The following is a 19,934-nucleotide window of genomic DNA, read 5'->3' on the forward strand; positions in this document are numbered from 1 at the left end:
CTCATCACGGCTCTCAGGGGACCCCAGGAGGCGGAGGCACAGCCCACCTCTGCACTGCCCACTCGTTTGGGAAGCAAGCGGCCAGGACTGGGCCCAGCAACGCAGCTCGCGGAGGCCAGCTTCCACCCTCCCGCGCAGCCTCCCGCGCAGCCTCCCGCGCAGCAGTTCCACGTTTCTGCCTCCATCCACTGTGTTTCTTTTGGTGACCCCGTGTGAGTGGAGAGGCCATTGGAACGGGACTCTGTAGCTGTTTAGGGTCATGAATTTCATTTGCTTATTAAAACATGACGGTGTTGTGGGATGAGTGGGGTCGGGTAGGGGTGCTAGACTCGTTGAGGGCTCGTGGTGGCAGAAGGGCTGGGTTGGAAGGGTCCCCGTGGAGCCCTGCAGGTGGGCGGAGGGCTGAGCGGTCGGCCAGGAGGGTGAACTGGGCAGCAGCTCTGGCCGTGGGTGGGCTTGTGACGGTGAAAACACACAGGTATGCCCCCCCACCACCAGGAGGGCCCGGAAGTGGGGCCCCTGACGCTGTGGGCGCCACAGCCCCGGCCTCTGGGCTCGCACACTGGGATCGGCAGGACCTCGTCTCCGATGCGGTTTCCGCCCCCGAGGAGTGGGCTCGAGAATCCCCGGGCAATGCCTGCCTCGCCGGGTGGGGGGCTTCCGAAGCCGGGGCGCGATGGGCCTCGGGAGGGGCCGGCCTCGCCGTGTCCTGCACGCTGTCTGCCCTGGGCGCCAGAGAAGAACTAGATGAAGTGGGGGTGGGAGCAGCAGTGACCGCACCGCTGCCGCTGCCCTTGCAGCCCTGGCGGGCGCCAGACGTGCCAAAGCCCCGCGTGCCCGGTGCTCTGCTGGGGCTTCAGCCACCCCGAGAGGTTCCTTGTGCTTTTCGTTTCACAGGCCTGAGGTCACACAGCTGGTCTTCGTGAACCAGGGTTGGGGCCCAGCCGGCCGGGGTGCTCGCGCCTTCCTGGGCCCTCGACTCATGCCCCCTCCTCCCTCACTGGCGCTCCCTTGGGGTGCCAGCTTCCTTCAGGGTCTGAGCTGTCGCCTGGGCGTCCTCCTTGGGCCCCGTGCCTGCCCTGGGCCGTGGCCCTCCTCACCGCAGGCCCTGGGGGCTGTGGTCAGCATCCTCGTCCTCAGGGCCCACAGCCCTCTCTCCCCTGCCCGCTCCCACCCCAAGGCCCTGCCCGCTCCCGCCCCAAGGCCCTGCCCGCTCCCACCCCAAGGCCCTGCCCGCTCCCGCCCCAAGGCCCTGCCCGCTCCCGCCCCAAGGCCCTGCCCGCTCCCGCCCCAAGGCCCGGGCTTACAGCTCTGATGGGCCCGCATCAGGCAGCGCCTCGCACACACCCGGCGGGGGCAGGCCCGTCCTGTGTCGCAGCGGTGTGTGCTTCCGCCCGCACGTGCTTCTTCAGCCTCTGCGTGGGGCGCGTGCGTGTTTCTCCACCCCTGGGTGCCCGTCAGCATGTTGGGGGCTGCGCGGCGAAGCTCAGCCGCACGTGGAGGACCAGCTGGGGTTCACGGTGGTCATCACCACCGCTGCTCCCTCCCACGAGGCCATGCCGGGTGGAGCGCCCTTCCCCAGAGGTGCCCACCGGGAAGCCCAGACGCTTCCTAAAGCGTCCGGGGCCTCTGCGTCTGCGGCCCCCCCCCAGGGCCCCCGGGGTCTGCCGTGGCCCCCTCACTGTCTGCGCACCCTCTCCAGTGCCCAGGAGCTGCGGGCCTGGTCCTTGGGCCGTCCTGAGGCCTGCATCTCACCCCTGCCCCCCTTGCCCTACCCCCACGCCCCCTGCCCGCTGAGCCCGCTCTCGCCCAGGGCAGTGAGAGGAGGATGAAGGAGGGGAGGCAGGCGGGAGCTTTCCAGGGTAGCAGGGTTCTGGGCAGCTTGTTGCTCCCAGCACTCCCGGGAGGCCCCGCACGCCAGCGGGGCTCTTCTGCTGGTGGCCTTAGGGGCCATTAGAGACAGAAGCATTGAGAAACGCTCTCTGCCTGCTCCCTTCAGGTGAGCAGGAAGTTGGGGGGCTTGGCCTGTGAAGGTTTCTCTCACACGTGCGTGTGCACGTGCGTGCACGTGCGTTCTTAGAGCCCTGCCTGTGCGTGTTCTTGCCTCTCCGGCTCATTCTCCCGCCTGCCTGGATTTTCGCATCCGCCTCGTGCCCCCAGAACATTGTTCTCAGTGTCCACGGCTTTGCCTGTCCACCCAGAGCTGTCAGATTCCGGAATCGTAGGACCCTTTCCTCTGCCTGCAGAGGGGGCTGATCTGAATGAAACCACGTGGGCAGAGGGTCTTGCCTCCCTGCTAATAAGCCGTAGCCTTTCAGGAGAGGATTCCCCCCTCCCCCCCCCCCCACCCGTCACTGGTTTCCCCTTCAGCCTAGAGCTGGCCAGGCCTGGGAGACCTGGGGCTTGAGTTGTAGAAGGAAAGACGGACGGTGATGGCGGTGAGCAGAGCTGTGCGTGGTGAGGTGCGCTAGGCCGCGTGGCCGGCGGGGACGGGCCTGAAGGACGAGAGGGCCAGACGTGTCCCGGGGGAGAAATCTCCAGACTGAGGGGTCAGCAAAGCAGAGGCCTGAGGTGAGGGCAGGCTCAGCGTCTTGGCACTTCGGGAATCCGTCCCCAGGGAGCCGAAGGGCCGGGTGGGCCCCCGGAACCTGCGTTCCTAACCAGCCCCACCCAGGTAACAAGCTGCTGGCGGGGGAGGGGGGCGGAAATGCGTTCCTGTGGACGGAATTGGCAGCATCCGCTGACAGGTTAGAGGGAGGGGTCCTTGCTCAGACTCCGTACCCATCCCCTCTGTATCCCCCAGCTTGCGTCCACCTGCACGCCCCGCTTCTGCCCCCGCCCATTCCCTAGCCCAGCCTTCCCCCGGGCAGGACTCTCAGTGCCCACCGGGACCTCCCGCCCCCTCCTGCAGACGCCTGCTGAGTGCACGCTCGGGCTGCCGGGCTGGGCCCGGGGCTGTAGAGTTTGGCTGCCGCCTGGTTATTGGCTGGCCTGTGCCCATCCTCCCTGTGGGGCTTGGACAAGTGACTTTGCACCTCTGCCCCCGTTTTCTTTCCAGGAAACAGTGGCCTGGACTTGATCTGAGAGGCTTCCAAGCTCTATATGACTTCCTTTCTCCACCGCTTCTCAGCACCACTGAGGCTCTCCACTCCCTTCATGTACATTAAAGAAGAAAGCGTTGGTTTCATCTCTGCCATCCTCAGATTCTGGGTTCTTATTGGGAATATTCCAGAACTTGCAGAGACCACATCGCCTTGGTACTGCCCTGGTCCCCACTCGCAAGCCTGCAGAGCTCTGAGCCGGTCATGGAGGAGGGGCAGGAAGACGGTGACGGGTAGCGAGGGTCTGGAGCTGTGTGTCCTGGCGTCCGCTTGGCACCCTCCCGAGCCAGCCCAGAGGCATTGCAAGGCTGGGCTCTTGAGCTGCCTACGCGGAGCGGCCCCGGCCTTGTCCCCGAGTTGGGCATTGGCGCGAGCTCCGGGTAGACGCCAGGAGCGCCATCCGCAGGATGTGTGCAGACCCTCTGCCGCCCAGCCAGGCCTGGTCATCCCCCCTTGCTTTCTCCATCTGGTCCTTGAGGCCTGTGTACAGGAGGGTCGGTACGTATCACCCCAAACGCTTCGTCTGTCAGGGAGTGTGGGGCTGTCAGGGCCAGCCTGTCAGTCACAGACCGGAGCTCTGGAGCTGGGGCTGGCAGGGTCGGAGCAGGGTCACGGCCGCTGCCTTTGCTGCCAGTCGCGGCCTCCGCTCTCCCGCACCCCGCTGGGCACTGCAGGCTGGGCCTGGGGGTCGAGGGCAACTTCCATGACTGCCCCCTCCCCCGCGTCCTCAGTCCATTCCTCCCTGCGCGATGCTGTGACCACGCTCTTTGGGTTGCGCTGATCACGTGGCAAGCAAGTGTGCCGGGACAGACGGGGCTGTGGTGTCCCCAGGGAGAAGCACCCAGGGGAGCCCCGTCCTGTCTGTACCTGGAGGCGTCTGCGCAGCTCCTCAGCTCAGGCTGGGTGCCTGTTTGTTCAGGGATTAGTCCCCACGCTTGTTCAAGTAAAAACGAAGGGCCCTTCACCACAAGTGGAATCTGTCATTAAAAAGTCGTTATCAGATCAAACCAGCCCAGTTCTGCTGCTTCATGGCTAAATGGCAAAACGATTTCCTTAGAAGGTACAAACAGCAAACTTTCAATTTTATATCTTCCTCTTTGCTAGCCTGGAGACGTAATAGAAGAGAACCGTAGTGGGAGGCAGCATTTTGGAGATTTATTGGTCAATAAAGGTGACAATTACAGCTTGTTTATGAAAGGAAGCTCCTCCCCGGCCCCTGCGTGGCATCGATGCTCTGGTAATAATAACTGTGTAACCAGCTTGAAACCATAAAAGTCAATGGGAAGATACAGGATTTCAATAAAATTATGACACTCGATAAACCTTCCTGTTGGAAACAAATTTTCCACGGATGTGTGACCAGTTCCAGTTGGATTTGTAACTTTAATTTCTCACTTATTGAATTTTTTGTCATCAACTAATGATGAGGTCCGTGCTGGGGCGATGGCCCAGCCAGAGGCCCGGGAGCGCAGTAGACCGCTGAACTCGGCGGGTGGGGGCCGATGGGCTCCTGCGGGAGAAGAGGGGACCCTGTGAGCCCCCAGTCTTCACCAGTCTCACCTGAGAAGGAGGGGCCTGGGCAGACTGCGGGGGCAGCAGCGGTGCTTGGGGTGGAGCAGCAGTTGGGGCAGGTCTCTGCCCGGGCAGTCGGGCCTCAGTTCACGGAAGCAGCGGCCGAGAGCACGGGGCAGAGGGTCCGAGAACATGCCTCGGAGTCGCTGCTGGTGTGGCTGGCCCTGTGGCTCGCCCGGGACGCGGTGCCCTGGCGGGTGTGTGGGCTGCGAGGGGCGCCGGCTGGGGTGCAGAGCGAGGCTGCACGAGCTTCTCCAGCTGCTGCGCCGGGCATGCCTGCGGGAGGGGCTGCGCCCTGGAGTCCAAACGTGGAGGTCTGTTTGCCAGTGTGGATGAGAGGGCTGCTGTCACCACGTGAGCCTCGTGGCTCACAGGCCGGCGGCTGGCTGCTTGGCCAGGAGGGCATCAGTCATCCCGGCCGGCCTGTGCAGTGTGCTGATGACCCACCCCGCTGATCAGGGAGGAGGCTCAGGTGGACGAAAGCGCTGGCCTCGGGTTGCCTGGAGCAGAGCTGGGACCCGGACGTGGTCTCGTGGGAGCCACCTTTGCTTCCTGGGCTGTGCTGGCCCAGGCTAGGCCACTGAGCTCCCCAGTGTGGCCCGCACACCAGCAACGTCGCCTGTTAGAAAGGCAGACTCTCAGGCCCCACCCCAGACCTGCTGAATCTGAAAGGAGGTTTCACAGGACCCGGGAGATGCGCAAGATGGGAGGTTTGAGAAGCCGCGCTCTCGTTAAGCCTGGCTGTCTGCAGGGGACCTGATTTTGTCTAACTGTGCAGCCTGTGTGGGCCTCCTCGGCCGCAGCCGGGAGACATGGGGGCAGGAGGAGGGCAGGTGCCAGCCCTCAGCTCGTGCTGCAGCCTGCTAGGAGCGAGGTCTCCTCCCTGCACCCTTGGGGGCTGCATCCAGAAGAGACTGGCCCATGGTCCCAGACCCACAGTGGGGGAGGGGAGCCTCCTTTCCCCGGCTGCCAGGGTGGCTCCGTTCCTGGTCTTGGGGACAGCCTCGGTCTCTGAGGGCCTCCCCTGCTGTTCTCCCTTCGCCAGCATCTCAGGAAGGGGTCTTCCCGTGTGGCTCAGGAGGCGCCGCCCGTCTCTCCCAGGGCTCGTGCCGTTGGCCATCGTTTCCAGTAGGGTACCACTGGGTGGGGACTCCTGTGTGGCTCTAAGGGGTGGTCTCAGCGCTGTGCGGTCCGTGTGTCCCACGAAACCTGAGCTGCATCTTTACGTGGAGGAGGGGTGCCGGCCGTGGCTGGTGCACGGTGACGCCCAGGACCGTGGCCTCTGGCACCCATGGGCTCGGGGGTGTGGTGGGGAGGAGCTTGCCGAGGCCAGAGCTGGTGCCGCGGGGGTCCTGGGGCCTGTCAGAGCGCTCTGGGAGGACTCCTCGGCCCTGCTGGACACCTGCCGCCTCGCTGCTTAGAGGGACCTCTCCTTACCCACCGAATCTTCTGCTTAGACCCTCGCTCTGAGTGTTGCTGGGTCAAAGGCCAGGTCAGAAGTCACGGGAGCGGGGTTACTCCAACCCACTTGCCGGCGGACCCCACTGGTGTGTCCCTTGGTCTGTTTGCCGGGACTCAGGAGGTCACACTGACCCAGAGCACTGGCCCAGACCTTCTGCCCAGCTGGGGGACACTGCAGACTCGGGGAGGGAGGGGTGCCGACCCTGATGGAGGCAGCCCCCGCCCTCTGCTGGCCACCGCAGGTCAGACGGTGCAGCTCGAGGATGGGCCCCAGGCTCACCGGCCACTGGCCAAGCTGGGCTGTGGCTTCAGAGCAGCCAGGGCCCGTCTCGGCCTTGGTGGGCTCTGTCGGGCTAAGTGGCCAGCTCGAGCTCTTCAAGGAGCCACCTAGGGGGCCCCACCTGGCAGCCTGCCCCTCGAACTTGACCCCAAGCCCACCACGCTGCTCCTGTCTCCCTCACGCCACTCGCCCGCGCGGGCCTGACCTCTTGCCCTCTGTGCCCACAGGAGCGGGACGGCATGCGCGCCATCCTGGGGTCCTACGACAGTGAGCTGACCCCGGCCGAGTACTCGCCCCAGCTGACCCGCCGCATGCGCGAGGCCGAGGACATGGTGCAGAAGGTGCACGCGCACAGCTCGGAGATGGAGGTGAGCGGCCCAGCGTCCGTGCGCGCTCCACGGGGGGGGGGGGGGCGCTGCGGACGCTGTTGCGTGCAGACCTCAGTCCTGCTGGGGAGGGCCGCCTCCAGCCCCCGCAAGCACAGCCTTGTCGGTGCAGGCGCTTCCATGCCGTTTTTACCGCCACACATTTGCTCCCCATGAGACACTAGTGACGAGGGATTCGCGGGGAAGCCTCCCCCCGGCGCTTTTTACGTTACGAGGTCCTTCCTGTCTGGCACCGCGTGTGCTCCAGTTCATTACGAGGTTGGCAGTTCTGGCACCTCCAATGCCATATGTTGAGGCTTTTTGCGTGTTGGAGATGAGGGGCTGTCAGTGACCTCGGAACTCGTTGACCAGCGTGGTCACCGTGCCTTACCCTGCCCGAGGCGGCGGCTTGGGGACAGCCCCGCCCCTGGCGTCTGGCGGACGGGCACCGGGTTCCTTTGGCTCCCTGTCTCCCCTTGAGTCCTGCCTGCAGGGAGCTGACTTGTCCTGGTTTGCCTGGGGCTGTCCTGGTTTTGGTAGCGAAAGTGCCTGACCCCTTCTTCCCTTCCTGTGGTCAGCAGTGCAGTGGAGCGGTCACTCAGCCTTCCCTTCCAGCTCCCAGACTTACGGGAGAATTCGGGGGGGTGGACATCACCGGCTCTGCCAGCGTCACTGCCACGGCTGTTCCTCTCCATCGTCATCATCGCCACAGGGGCTCACGTGGCCAGTCCAGGCGCTGGGCGGGAGGCACCAGACAGAGGAGGGGCAGAGGAATGGCCTCCCAGCCCTGGCAGCCGCCCCGCCCTGTCCACGCTGGGACTCCCGTCCCTGCCCTGTACTCTCCGGACACGGGTGCTGATGGCCTCCTGCCCTCCACCCAGGCCGCACCGACCCCGGATCTGTGTTAGGATGGAAGACCTGAGATCCATCTTTGAGTCTGGGGGTTACCCTGGGACCAGCCTCAGTGTTCTGGACTCAGGCTCTGCTTGCCATCCCAGCGAGGCCATCCATTAGGGGGGCGGTTCTTGCTCTCCACATGTCCTGCACATGTCCTCCCTGTAGGTGAGGGAGCCCCCCAAGTCCCTCCCCCTTGAATTCCCCCCAAGAGCCCCGCCTGGGCCTGAGCTGCTGTCGTGGAAAGGGTCAAGCACAGAGGGGCTGCAGCAGGGCATTCCTGGGCCAGGCCAACCGGGCACTGTCCCCTGGCCTTTTTGGAGTGTCTGCAGGCAGCTGAAGAAAGGCTGACTGACTCCAAGTGTTGGAAACACCCATCACCTTTGGAAAGTGGAGGTCGTGGTTGGATTCGTTGTGCCCTGTGGGTCAGGCCTGGGTCTGCTCCTGCTGAGGGCTGTACGCCTCCCAGTCTCCACCAGGTGGCAGCAGACAAAGCCAGCCGGTCCTGCTCCCTGGTTCAGGCCCCCAGCAGGGTGGGATGCCGACTGTACTGAGGGACCCCGGACAGGACAGGGGCTCCTCCTCAGCCTTGGTTCTTTTTCCTGCACATCACCGAGACCTCTTCTTGTCTCCTTCCAGCCCTCTGGGAACCTGTACTGGGACAAGGATGTCCTTCCCCCTCCCTCCTGCTTCCCTCCTCCCCAGCCGTCCGCTGACCTGATCTGTACCAGGCCCCGCCAAGCATAGGCCCCCAGGAGCCCCCCGCCCAGTTAGGAGCCACTGGGAACTGGAGCTGTGTGGCTCTGGGTTGGCCCCGAGCTGCGGGAGCTTGGCTGGGAGAAGCTGCCTCCGTGGGGGGCTGGGGGAGCCAGCTGCCCGGTGCAGTATGAGGATGAGGGGTCCTGGCTGGGCTGGGCTGGCGGGATCCGCAGAGAGCCTCCTGCAGGAAGGACCCTGCGCCCGAGTTCATGTTCAAGCTGGCGCTGCTGGAGCAGAGGGGCCTCTGCCGTCAGACCTGGCTCTAGGGTTAGGACTGAGCGTGGAGTAAGAGGGAGCGTGTGGGACTCCGGCCTTCCAGGGAGCTCTGCCCTCGTTCTCTTGCCGGTGGTGCACACTGTCCTCTTAGAGATCGGACCGCTCACGGCCACCTCGCTGTGCACCCGAGGAGAGAGGGCCGGGGCCGGGGCTCCAGGACCCGAGGGGTTTCTCCCAGCACTCAGTAGCGGCACAGAAGTGACAGGTGCGGGGAGACACGTACACGGCAGAAGGCTTTTCTCTAGTGTCCGGAGGGTGGGAGGGAGTATGGTGTAGAAGGGGAGAAATTGGGGAAATGGGAAACATTGGGCAAATTGGGGAATATTCGCCTCATTCCTGAGCGTTGCAGCCAGCGGCCCCGTCACCCCATCAGCGAGCTCCCTGGATTCGCCCAGCCGGGCCGTCGGGGCCGCCCCACGGTAGTGTCTCAGCTGTTCTCACGTGGGCCCGGAGGGGGGCTCCCCGAGCACCTTGGAGGGTGTGCTGCCCTGACGGGGGCGCCCACCTCCCATCAGCGCCTGCCTCCAGCCCCCGCTGGCCCTGGGATCCCCCGGGGGAGGGGCGGGGGTTCTTGTGGGGGGCCCTCTGGTGGCCGCTGGCGGCTCCCCTGGACTGGGTCTCATCCCAGGAGGAGGACTGGGTTAGGGAGAATGTGACCCCGACATGAGGAACTAAGCCCATTAGTGAAGAACAGGAAGGGGTTCAGGAAGGGGGCTGGCGGGGGTGGGGCGAAGTCTTGGATTCAGGAAAGAGCTGGGAGGAGCCCAGGGCGAAGTGGGTGTGAAGGCGGTGCCCTCTGTGCCCAGAACCGCGAGGCTGGTGATGGGCCGTGTGGAGGGAGCCCTGCAAGTGCTCTGCCCCCCGCCCCCCGTCCTCACTCCACAAGGCCCCGTAGGCGTGCTCCTTTAAGGCAAGTCACAAAACCCGGGTGCTGGCCTGACCTGCCTTCAGTCCCAGCAGTTTCCTGGTAGAGCCGAGGGCTTCTGTGCAGCTCCGGGTGGGGTGCTGGGTAAGGGGGGAGGAGCGGGCGGATGCTTTCTCTGCATGCACGTGAGGCTCTGGGGCAGCCTGGGGGTCCCCGGCCCAGACCCGCTTCCCATCTCCAGCCTGGCCCCTTTGCAGGGGGGCACCCAGGCTCTCTGAACCCTGTCTCACCCCTCTGAGGCCCTGAGCAGCCAGGGAGAGGCCTGCGGCTCAGGAGGCTGGAGCCTGGACGCTGGGGTTTGGGCAGGACAGGCCCCTGTGCCGTCCCTTGTGGGTCTGCTCCTACGGCCTCAAGAGAGGGGACAGGCTCAGAGGCGCCTGGCTTTGACCTCACCCTCCAGGTCAGAGTGGCCCCGTGCCGGAGCCGAGCCGTGCAGGGCGGGGCTGGTGTCCTTCGGGCAGTTTTCTTCTTCTTGTTCTATTAAACAGTAACATTTCACGTCTCAGAGTCTCGGAGAACGACCCGCACTTGGAGCCTCTGGAAGCTGCTTCAAGCTGCCTGGCAGAAGTTTATTAGTTGAGCATCACGTATTGACAGATGGTAGGAAGTTATGTAACTTCATAGAACCCGTTTGTTAAGGGTTCCTCAGAGCCTCCAGGCGACTCATCCGTCCTCAGGCTGTGATGCAAGCACCGTTTGGGGGCACGCGGCAGCGCAGACGAGAGCAGAGCACTGCTCGCAGCCCCACGGTCCCCGTTTTGTTCCGCTGTCTTGGGGGACCGCCGGGAGCAGCCAGGTGCGTGCAGGGAAGACGTCCCCACAGCCCCCGGGCCTGACGGTGTAGACGGATTAGTGTCCCTAGCCCGCCTGAGAGAGCGCTGCCTGGGCGTCAGGGTCGGGGCGCCCTGGGCTCTGGGTGCCTGGTGGAGGTGAGGGCCCCTCTCCCCGCCCCTCCCCCGCCACACCCTTCTTTCTTCCTCCAGCCTTCTTCCCTTTCCTTCCGTATTTCTTTCTGTTCTCTCTTTGTGTCTGTCTGTTTCTGTCTTTGCCCTGCTCTATCCTCTCACCTCCACTGCCCGCTTCTCCTCCTTGGCCTCTCTCCACCTCCTCGCTCACCCCCAAGCTCCTGTTGCTTTTCACGCAGAGGTCAGCAGGCGTTGTCTGTAAAGGGCCAGACAGTGAGTGCTGTGGGCTGTGTGGCCACGTGGTCTTGATCACAGCCCCTCAGCTCTGCGGCTGTATAGCTCGGGAGCAGCCGTGGGCCGTCAGTAGATGGTGGGTGTGGCTCTGTGCCAGTGAAGCTTTACAGATAAAACCGGTGGTGGGCTGGATTTGTGGGCAGGCTGTAGTTGCCAGCCCCCTCTTCCAGCTCCTCTTGTCTGGGACCCCGAGACCCTGCTGCTTGACGTGAGCTGCCGCGCCTGCCCCATGGGACCTGGCCAGCCCCTGGTGTGCCCACGGCAGGCGCCCTCTCACAGGTACAGGGGGCGTGCTGCTCCGTCGGCCCTACCTTTCACTTGCTGGAGAAGGAGTGGGACCCACAGATGTGGGCACGGGGAATTTGAAAAATGCATCCGCTTCTCAGAGAGGCATTACGTTTCACCCATTTAGCTTAATCAGTCAGTTCTAATGGGAAACATGCTTTGATTCTAGCAAAAACATCTGAGTACCACCAAGCAGGAGTGTTGAGATTGGGAGGATCCCAGCAGCCCGCCTCTGGTGCCGTTTTGCACGGGTTTTACTTATTCCATCTAATAAAGCGGCTGCAGAAGTCGGTAGCATGTGTCATGAATCCTCCTCTGTCGACAGGGCTATAAATATGCGGCTCATGCCACCTTGATTCAAGATATCAGCCTGATGTGTTTTTCTAATTTATTTAATTAAAACAGATTATGGTGCTGCTGGCTGCTGCATGGAGGTCTGTGGAAAGTCCCAGTTTCAGAGTGCAGCAGTGATTTCCAACTCCCAGCCTAGGAGGAGGTGGGCGCGACACTGCTCCCTCTCCCTCGCTCCTCCCGGACTTCTGTGAGGGCGCACGTCACAGCCTTTCTGTCGCCGTCCCCTGGCCGTGGGGGGCTTGGCTTCAGGAAGAACAGCAGCTTTTGAACCCTACGTTGTTCACCAGATCCAGATTTTTTTCTTCCTTCTGAAAGTGTTTAGTGCTCCCCTTATATAAGGATCTTGAGATGACTCTCCTGTAAAAAAGCACAGATGAAACAAACTGGAAAATCTTGAGACAGAGTTACAAGATGAGCAACGTGCTAAATAAATGGAAAACAGAAGGCAGGCAAACAGGGAGAAAATAATACCAGAGACCCGGGCTCTGGGAATCCTCTGCGGTTGGACACGGATCTGACGTGCAGAGGCCACAGGCAACGGGCGAGGGCCACGTTCTATTTTTAGTTTTCTGAGTCCCCTCCATACTCCTTCCCATAGTGGCTGCACCAGCTTACATTCGCACCATCAGTGCACAACACACTCTTCAGCACTTGCTGTCTGCTGTCATTTTGATAATACCCATCCTAACAGGTGTGAGGTGATACCTCTGTGGTTGTGATTTGTATTTCCCTGATGGTTAGTGATGTTGAGCATCTTTTCATTTACCTGTTGGCTGTTTTTATTCTTTGGAAAAACTTCTGTTCAGATCCTTTCACCATTTCTTAATTGGCTTTTGGGTTTTTTTAACCATTCAGTTGTATGAGTTCCTTATATATGTTGGATATTAACTCCTTGATGCACGGTTTGCAAATATTTTCTCCCATTCCATAGGTCACTTTTCATTTTGTTGTTGCCTTTGCTGTGCAGAAGCTTTTTAGTTTGTTTTTTTCTATTTCTGTCAAAAATGCCAGTGGAATTTTGATAGAGATTACATGGAATCTGTAGCGTGCTTTGGGTAGTGCGGGCAGTTGAACAGTATTAGTTCTTCCAGTCCCCGAACACGGGATGTCTTGCCATTTATCTGTGTCATTTCAGTGTCTGCTTTCAGTGTCTTTTGAGTATATGGATCTTTTACCTCCTCGGTTACATTTATTCCTAAATATTTTATTGTTCTTTGATGCTGTCGTAAATGGGACTGTTTAGTTTCTTTTTCGGATGGTTCATTCTTAGCGTATAGAAATGCAACTTATTTTTGTATGTTGATTTTATACACTGCAACTTTACTGAATTTGTTCATTAATTCTGACAGGGTTCCTGTGGAGTTTTTAGGATTTTCTATAAATAAGATCATAACATCTGCAGAGCGACAATTTTACTTCTTCCTTTCCTCTTTGGATGCCTTCTGTTTCTTTTTCTTGTCTGATTGCTCTGGCTAGGACTTCCAGTACTATGTTGAATATGAGTGGTGAGAGTGGGCATCCTTGCCTTGTTCCTGATTTTAGAAGAAAAGCTTTCAGCTTCTCACGGTTGAATATGACATTAGCTACGGGCTTTATTATGTTGAAGTACATTCCTTTGGTACCTAATTAATTTTTGTCATGAGAGGATATGAGTTTTGTCAGATGCTTTCTCTGCATCTCTTGAGATAATCGCGTTATCCTTCGTTGTGTTAATGTGTATCCCGTTGATTGATTTGTGCATGTTGAGCCATCCTTGCATTCCATGGATAAATCCCACGTGACCACGGTGTATGATCCTTTTAATGTGCTGTTGAATTCAGTTTGCTAGTATTTTGCTGAGGATTTTTGCGTCTGTGTTCATCAGGGATATTGGCCAGTGGGTGTTTTGGTTTTTGTCTTTTTTTTTTTTTTTTCTCTTGTCTGACTTTGGTATCAGGGTAATGCTAGGCTTGTAAAATTAGTTTGGAAGTGTTCCCTTCTCTTCGATTTTTCTTGGAAGAGTTTGAAAAGGATTGGTATTAATACTTTTTTAAATGTTTGGTAAAGTTCACCGGTGAAGCCATGTGGTCCTGGGCCTTTCTTTGTAGGGAGGTTTTTGGTTTTCTTTTTTAACTGATTGATTTTTCTTACTCTTTACAGGTCTGTCCATATTTTCTGTTTTTTTAACGATTCATTCTTGATTATTTGTATATTTCTAGGAGTTTATTTCTTTTAGGTTGTCCAGTTTCTTGGTGTATAATGTTGATCACAGTAGTTCTTGAGTCTTTGTGTTTTTCTGGTATCCTTGGTGATGTTTTCATTTATGACTTTATTTATTTGAGCCTTATCTTTTTTCTTAATTAGTTTAGCTAAAGGTTTGTCAATTTTGCTTATCTTTAAAAAAAAAACAACAACAAAACAGCTCCTAGTTTTGTTGATCTGTTCTGTTCGGGTCCGAGGGTGGTTGTGTCTAAATCCACGTTCTGTGAGGGGATAACCGCTGAAAACGGCTCCTTCACCTTGTGGTGCTGAAAACGGCTCCTTCACCTTGTGGTGCTCCCAGCCCAGACCTCTGCTCCAGGTCACGGCTGGAACGCAGAGACGTTGGGATTCATCTCTCTTGTCTGGCTTCACCCCTGCAGTGGCCTGAGTGGCCAGGAGGGCTCGTGAAGACAGATCTGCTGGGTCCTCCCCACCTCTGGGGCGTGGGGGGCTGAAACGTTGCACTTCCCACAAGTCCCCAGGGGTGTTGCAGCTGTGGTCCTAGGCCCATCACCTGCAGGGTAACCACACTAGCTGTTGAAGCCAGGACGGGGTCCAGGTCCGCTGTGGAAGTACCACCGTGGCCCTGTGAGCACCAGTGGGGCCTGGCGGGCTCCGGGTCTGGGAGAGGTATCGGCTGCTTCAGCTGCAGAGGTGGGTTCTGAGGGGTGAAGGCCTCCGTCCTGCAGGCTGCCCAGGAGCCAGGACTTCCCGGCAGAGCCTCGGCTCCAGGCCGAGCCCGGCACGTGCGCTGCCTGCCTGCTTACGTGCTGACGTGCTCTGCGGCCATGGGAAGCGTGGCTCACTCCTGCCTTCAGGCTGACGTCCATGTGGGGAGGCGCCCTCTCTGCCCCTCGGGGCTGCTGCCAGGTGGAAGCGGTGTGTCTATGGGCCGTTGCCTGGACGGGCCCCTGTCAACCGGCCGGCTTCCTCGCCTCTTTTATCTTTCCACTTTGTCACAAGCCTGTGTGTGAAGTGGAGCCAAGAGGCAGGGGGCCTGAGACTCTGGTCTCGTTCTGTCCATGAGACCTGCAGCCTTGGGCTTTGCGGCCTCCTGTCCTGCCTGCATCCGGCTGCAGGGACGGCTTCTCCCCTGCGCCTGCGCTCCTGCGCTCCTGCGCTGGCGGGTGTGGGCAGCAGTTCTCACTCAGAGATCAAAGTGGCCACGCGAGGTCTCAGTGCCCCCTTTGCCGGTCACACGTGGTGCGTGGGCCGGGGGCTCGCACCTGGGGTCTGGCAGGAGTGTGATGCCCCCGGACGGCCTGACGCAGCCCTGCGCTCACGGGTCCCCTCCCGCCTGCTCCGGGGTGTGCTGCCCCCGGGACGGCCGGTTCCCTTCCTCCTGTCCGCCCCCCCAGCCCCGCCATGTGCCTGCCCCCCCAGCTCCACTGCACGCAGCCTGGCCAGGGCGGGACGTAACGTGAGGGATCGTGCCTCCCCGAGCCTATTCCAGGAGGCCGTCCCTTCAGGAAGCGCCCGGCCTCGGTCACGCGAGCAGCCGTGAGGAGCGGCTGACGGTCAGTCTCTGACGCGGCCCACGGCCCCGCCAGCCCCCTGCTCCCTGGGGTCCTCGCTGCAGGCGGAGCCCCCCGTTGAAGGCTCGCCCCGCGGGGTCCCCGTCGTCACCGCCGCCTCGGGATCCTGAGTGCAGAGTGAGCACCAGGGGGGCGGCCGCCACGTCCTCGCTCTCCTCTCCCAGGTGAGGCGACGGCCCAGGGCGGCGAGGGCTCAAGCGGGGTCCCCGGGGGTACGCGACGCCCACACCCCGTGCCGGGCGTCCGAGGGGCGCGTGTGGACCGCAGCTGCTCCGGTCCTCCGACACTGGGTGCTGTCGGCCTTTAATTTCCCGCGTGACTGGGCCGTGGAGCAGCTTCGCGGGCACGTCTTCCCCGGCGAGGCCTCCGCTCACACGGTCTCCCTCCTGTGCTCAGTCCTGCCGCGCCCGCCGGCTCCGCCCGCGGCCCCAGGGGGCGGGGCTGGGGGCGGGGCTGGGAGCCGGGCGGTGGGGGCCACGCCTCCCGTTTCCTTCCCTCGGATCCGAGCCCTGTGCTGCCTGTGTGTCGTGGAGGCCGGGAACCCACTGTTTCCGGGGTTTCGTCTGGTTTTCTGGCTGGTTCGGGAGGGAGGGTAAATCCAGCGCCCGTTGCTTCATCTTGTCCCCGTTGCGGCTCGACGACTGTGTCCCACCCCCGCCGTCCTGGTCCCCTCTTGAGGAGCGCTGTGGTTGGTCAGTGCCTCCTGCCTGCTGGACTGTGGCCCGGTCCCCGGCCTCTTACCAGGGGCGCTAAGACTGCAGCCCGAATCTCTCTCCCCTTCGGGCGGCAGGCTTGGGGCGGACTTGGTGACTTATCACGTTCCTGCGGCCCCTCTTTCCAAACAGTGGGAATTCGGGGTCTCCCCCGGCAGCAGTGGATGTGGCAGAGGTGGGGGAGGGGTGGTCGCTTCGGCCCCAGGAGGAGAAAGCCCACTGACCCACTTTCTGTCTTGTCTTGAAGGCTCAGCTGTCACAGGCCCTGGAGGAGCTGGGAGGCCAGAAACAAAGAGCCGACATGGTGAGTCCCTGAGGCACACGCCTGGTTGGTGGCCCTTGTGGCCAAAGGGAAGCCCAGGGCCTGGGTACCTTAGAGCGTCGGGACCTGCCCTGCAGGCACAGGCGTGTGGCCCCCTGGCCGTGGCCCAGGCCACACACCCACCCCCTCCACCCCTGGCACAGACTGCGGGGCTTCCCCCAGCCGGCTCTGAGGTGGGGACGGCGGTGCATCTCCTGCTCAGGTCACAGCCACACGACACGCTGACCCCACGCTGACCCCACGGGCCCCGGAGCGTGTGCACGCTGAGCGCAGGGCTCTCCAGCCTCGCGTGGCTACTTTGTGGCACGTTTGTTTCTCTGCTGTCGCTGTGGGCTGCCTTCTGATGTCAGATCACGTCCGCCCCGCCCTCCGTGCAGCCGGGGAGCCCTTACCTGGGTGCGTGCAGACACGGCCCCGGAGCCCTGGCTGGCGCCCCCGTACCTGGAGGGTCCTTACCACCCACTGGGGGACAGAGGGACTCGGCCTTCTGGCATCCTCATCCTGTAGAAACCGTGAGCCGCTCTGGCCCTGGTCTGGGCGCTGAGGGGATGAAGCCCCGGGCACAGGAGGGCCACAGGTGTGGGGAGGGGAGGGGTATCTGCTCACATCATCGAGTTGCTCTGCCTGGGCCACACGCCAGCCGGGTTGGGGGCACCCGGGAAGCTGCCGTGAGCACTGGAACTGGCGGCTGGAGTTGGGCTCCTGTCTCGGTGTCAGCGCCGCCCAGCCCCGCCTCTCGTGGGCATGCACAGTGGGGATGACTGCCAGGTGGAAGAGACACATCCTTGAATTTGCTCTGTCCACCGCTGCTGCGACCCTCAGTGTCGGGGGCTGGGTGAGGAATCGGGGGTGGGGTGGGATGGGAGGATCGGGGAGCGCGGGTTCGGGGGAAGCGTGGCGGTCTGAGAGGCAGTTGTACATTGGGCTGTGGGGGCTTTGGGACGTCCGGAGTCCCCGAGTCAAGGCCGGGAAGCACCTGGGTGTTCCCGGTGGGTAGGTACCCAGCGAGCCAAGCCCTGCCTGGCTGCTCCAGTCCGAGGCATCTGTCCTGGGGAGCAGTTCCACTCAGAGTCAGAGAAGGACATGTCCAGCGAGGGACCCTAGGTCCCGTGTGTAAGGGCAGCCGTGAGAGGAGCCCAGAGCTTCCCGGTGATGGGATTTCATCAGTGAGCCTCCGAGAGCTGTTTCCTGGGGCAGCAGGGGCACGTCTGGGCCTGCGGAAGTCCTAGAGGTGGGAAGGCAGCCTGACTGCGTGCTGGCTGAGGGAGGGGGCGCCTGGAGCAGCGAGCGCAGCTGCCTGGCCTCTGGACCCGGGGCGGGAGGGGGCGAGGGGGCTTGGGGGGAGCGTGCTTCCTTCTCATCCACCGACTTTGCCGCCCAGGGTGGGGTGGGGTGGGGTGGGGTGTCCTTGAAGCCTGATGCTTCCTCTTGATGAGGTCCTGAGGACTCAGTGATCTGTGTCTCCTCTGTCGCCCCCTCGGTGCTGGCCTGAGTTGGCGTGTGCCCTCGGGCTGTGTTTCCGTGATGTGCACGAGGCAGGAGGAGGTGCGTGGGCATCTGATGCCCGAGGCCTCAAGGCTGAGAAGTGAGGATGCCTTGGAGCTGATGCCTCGGCCCTTCCCTGGCCCTGGGGCTTGTGGATAGGAGCCGGTGCCTCCCGGGCAAGAGGGAGGACAGACCCTGCTGCACTTGGCCACTGGCTCTGGCCCTCAGACCAGGGTGGACGCTGAGCTGGGGAGGCCGGGGCACCCCGAGGGATGCGGGGCCGCAGGGCTGTGTGCCTTCCAGCCTGTGCTCTTTTTTAGTTTCAACCCGTATAGTTTCCGTCCCTGTGTGAATCACCAGGGGCTTTGAAATCCTGACACCTGTTCCCTCCTCTAGACCGATTAAGTTAGAATTGGTCGGGGGGGGCCCAGGCAGGGGTGTCATTTCATGTCTTCCTGGGCAAGTCTGATGTCAGCCAGGGTGGAGAGCCTCTGACAGGCCTGGTGTCCCCAGACTCGGCGCAGGCCACTGGGGGACCTTGGGGACCGTGCTCCATGGGGAGCTTCGGATGAAACATGCCTTGTCCCAGTGGTACTGACCCTGCAGAGGCGGGCAGCAGTGCGGGGCCTGGCCTTGCCTGAGCTGACGACCATGTGCGGAGATGAGGTGCCGGCGGCCTTCGTGTGCGCAAGCCAGGCACTGTGGGCCCCTTACGCTGGTTCTTTCTTGCTTGCTTTTGGGTCTGGGCTGTAGCTGTCTCCTCAGACAGGTTTTTAATCTCTGCCGTTTTTTTTTTTTTTAAACATCTTTATTGGAGTATCAATGCTTTACAATGGTGTGTTAGTTTCTGCTTTATAACAAAGTGGATCAGCTATACATATGCATATATACCCACATCTCCTCCCTCCCACACTCCTTATCCCACCCCTCTAAGAGGTCACAAAGCACCCAGCTGATCTCTCTGTGCTATGCAGCTGCTTCCCACTAGCTGTCTGTTTTACATTTGGTAGTGTATGTATGTCCATGCCACTCTCCCACTTCGTCCCAGCTTCCCCTTCCCCCTCCCCGTGTTCTCAAGTTCATTCTCTGGGTCTGATCTCTGCCTTTGATGGTCTAATCTTTAGCTTATTTCGTGTTATTTCACTTCCCCCTTCTTTTTCTGAGTTAAAGGGAAAATGAGAAACGGCGGTGCCCGGGGCCCAGGAGTGCAGGTGAGCCACACTCAGTCCAGGAGCTTGTGTGAACCCCTGCTCTCCCTCCCGAACTGGTTCCAGGGGTGTCCTGCAGCCCCCGAGGAGATAAAGGCTAGGCAGGCTGGTGCAGGGGCTGGCAGCTAGAAGCCTGACAGGTCCGTAGTCAAGCCCTCAGGGAGTGAGATTACCCAGAAAATGCATGCATTTGGTTAGGGGGAGGTTTCTGCTCTCATGTAAACCCCTGAGGGGATGGAGAAGTAAGAAGTTGAAGAGGGGGACAGTGGCCCAGAGTGCACTGTGGGACCCGGGGGGGCGGGCACAGTCACCCCTCCCACCCATTCCAGTGACAGCCTTGGTGCCACTGGGGGCGTCTCCGGTGCTGGGAGGGCGGGGCTCCTCTGGGTCTGGACGGTGAGAAGTCTGCATCCGGGGGCTGCTGACTGTAACCCCAGGCCCTCTGTCCAGGACAGCTGCGAACGGGGCCCCGGCTTCTGGAGCATCTCTCCCACCTGCAGCTGCTGACCTGCTGTTTGCTGGCCCAGAGTCAGTTCACTAGGTAGGAAAGGAGAGAGAAAAAAAGAAAAATTTAAGCATCTTTAGCTAATTGCAGATGACAAGACAAAGGCGGTCTGACTTTTTGTTGATAATTAGCAAACATAATTAGTAAGTGTGAGCACAGTTCATGTTTTTTTCTTTAAATGCAATTGATAATCACAAGGAAAGACGTCCCTGGCTGTAGTTGTATCGTTGACACGCCTCACCCTAATTAGATCAGGCCGGCCATGGCTGCAGAAAGGAGTTTTTTTTTTTTTTTTGCGGTACGCGGGCCTCTCACTGTTGTGGCCTCTCCCGTTGCGGAGCACAGGCTCCGGACGCGCAGGCTCAGCGGCCATGGCTCACGGGCCCAGCCGCTCCGCGGCATGTGGGATCCTCCCGGACCGGGGCACGAACCCATGTCCCCTGCATCAGCAGGC

The 19,934-nt window shown here is 61.0% G+C and overlaps 1 protein-coding gene across 5 annotated transcripts in view; it reads left to right on the plus strand.

Moving 5' to 3' along the window:
- Nucleotides 1–19,934, plus strand: part of MAD1L1 (mitotic arrest deficient 1 like 1) — a 314,290-nt gene that overhangs the window by 178,617 nt on the left and 115,739 nt on the right. For 4 of the 5 annotated variants that reach the window (XM_079945107.1, XM_079945106.1, XM_079945109.1 and 1 more), the window contains 2 exons: nt 6,642–6,782; nt 16,208–16,264. In XM_079945107.1, the coding sequence (XP_079801233.1) occupies nt 6,642–6,782; nt 16,208–16,264 (198 nt within the window). The remainder of the gene's footprint in view (nt 1–6,641; nt 6,783–16,207; nt 16,265–19,934) is intronic. The other variant, XM_079945108.1, reaches the window with a different exon arrangement.

This window comes from Stenella coeruleoalba, assembly GCF_951394435.1.
Source record: "Stenella coeruleoalba genome assembly, chromosome: 15".
NCBI classification, from domain to species: domain Eukaryota; kingdom Metazoa; phylum Chordata; class Mammalia; order Artiodactyla; family Delphinidae; genus Stenella; species Stenella coeruleoalba.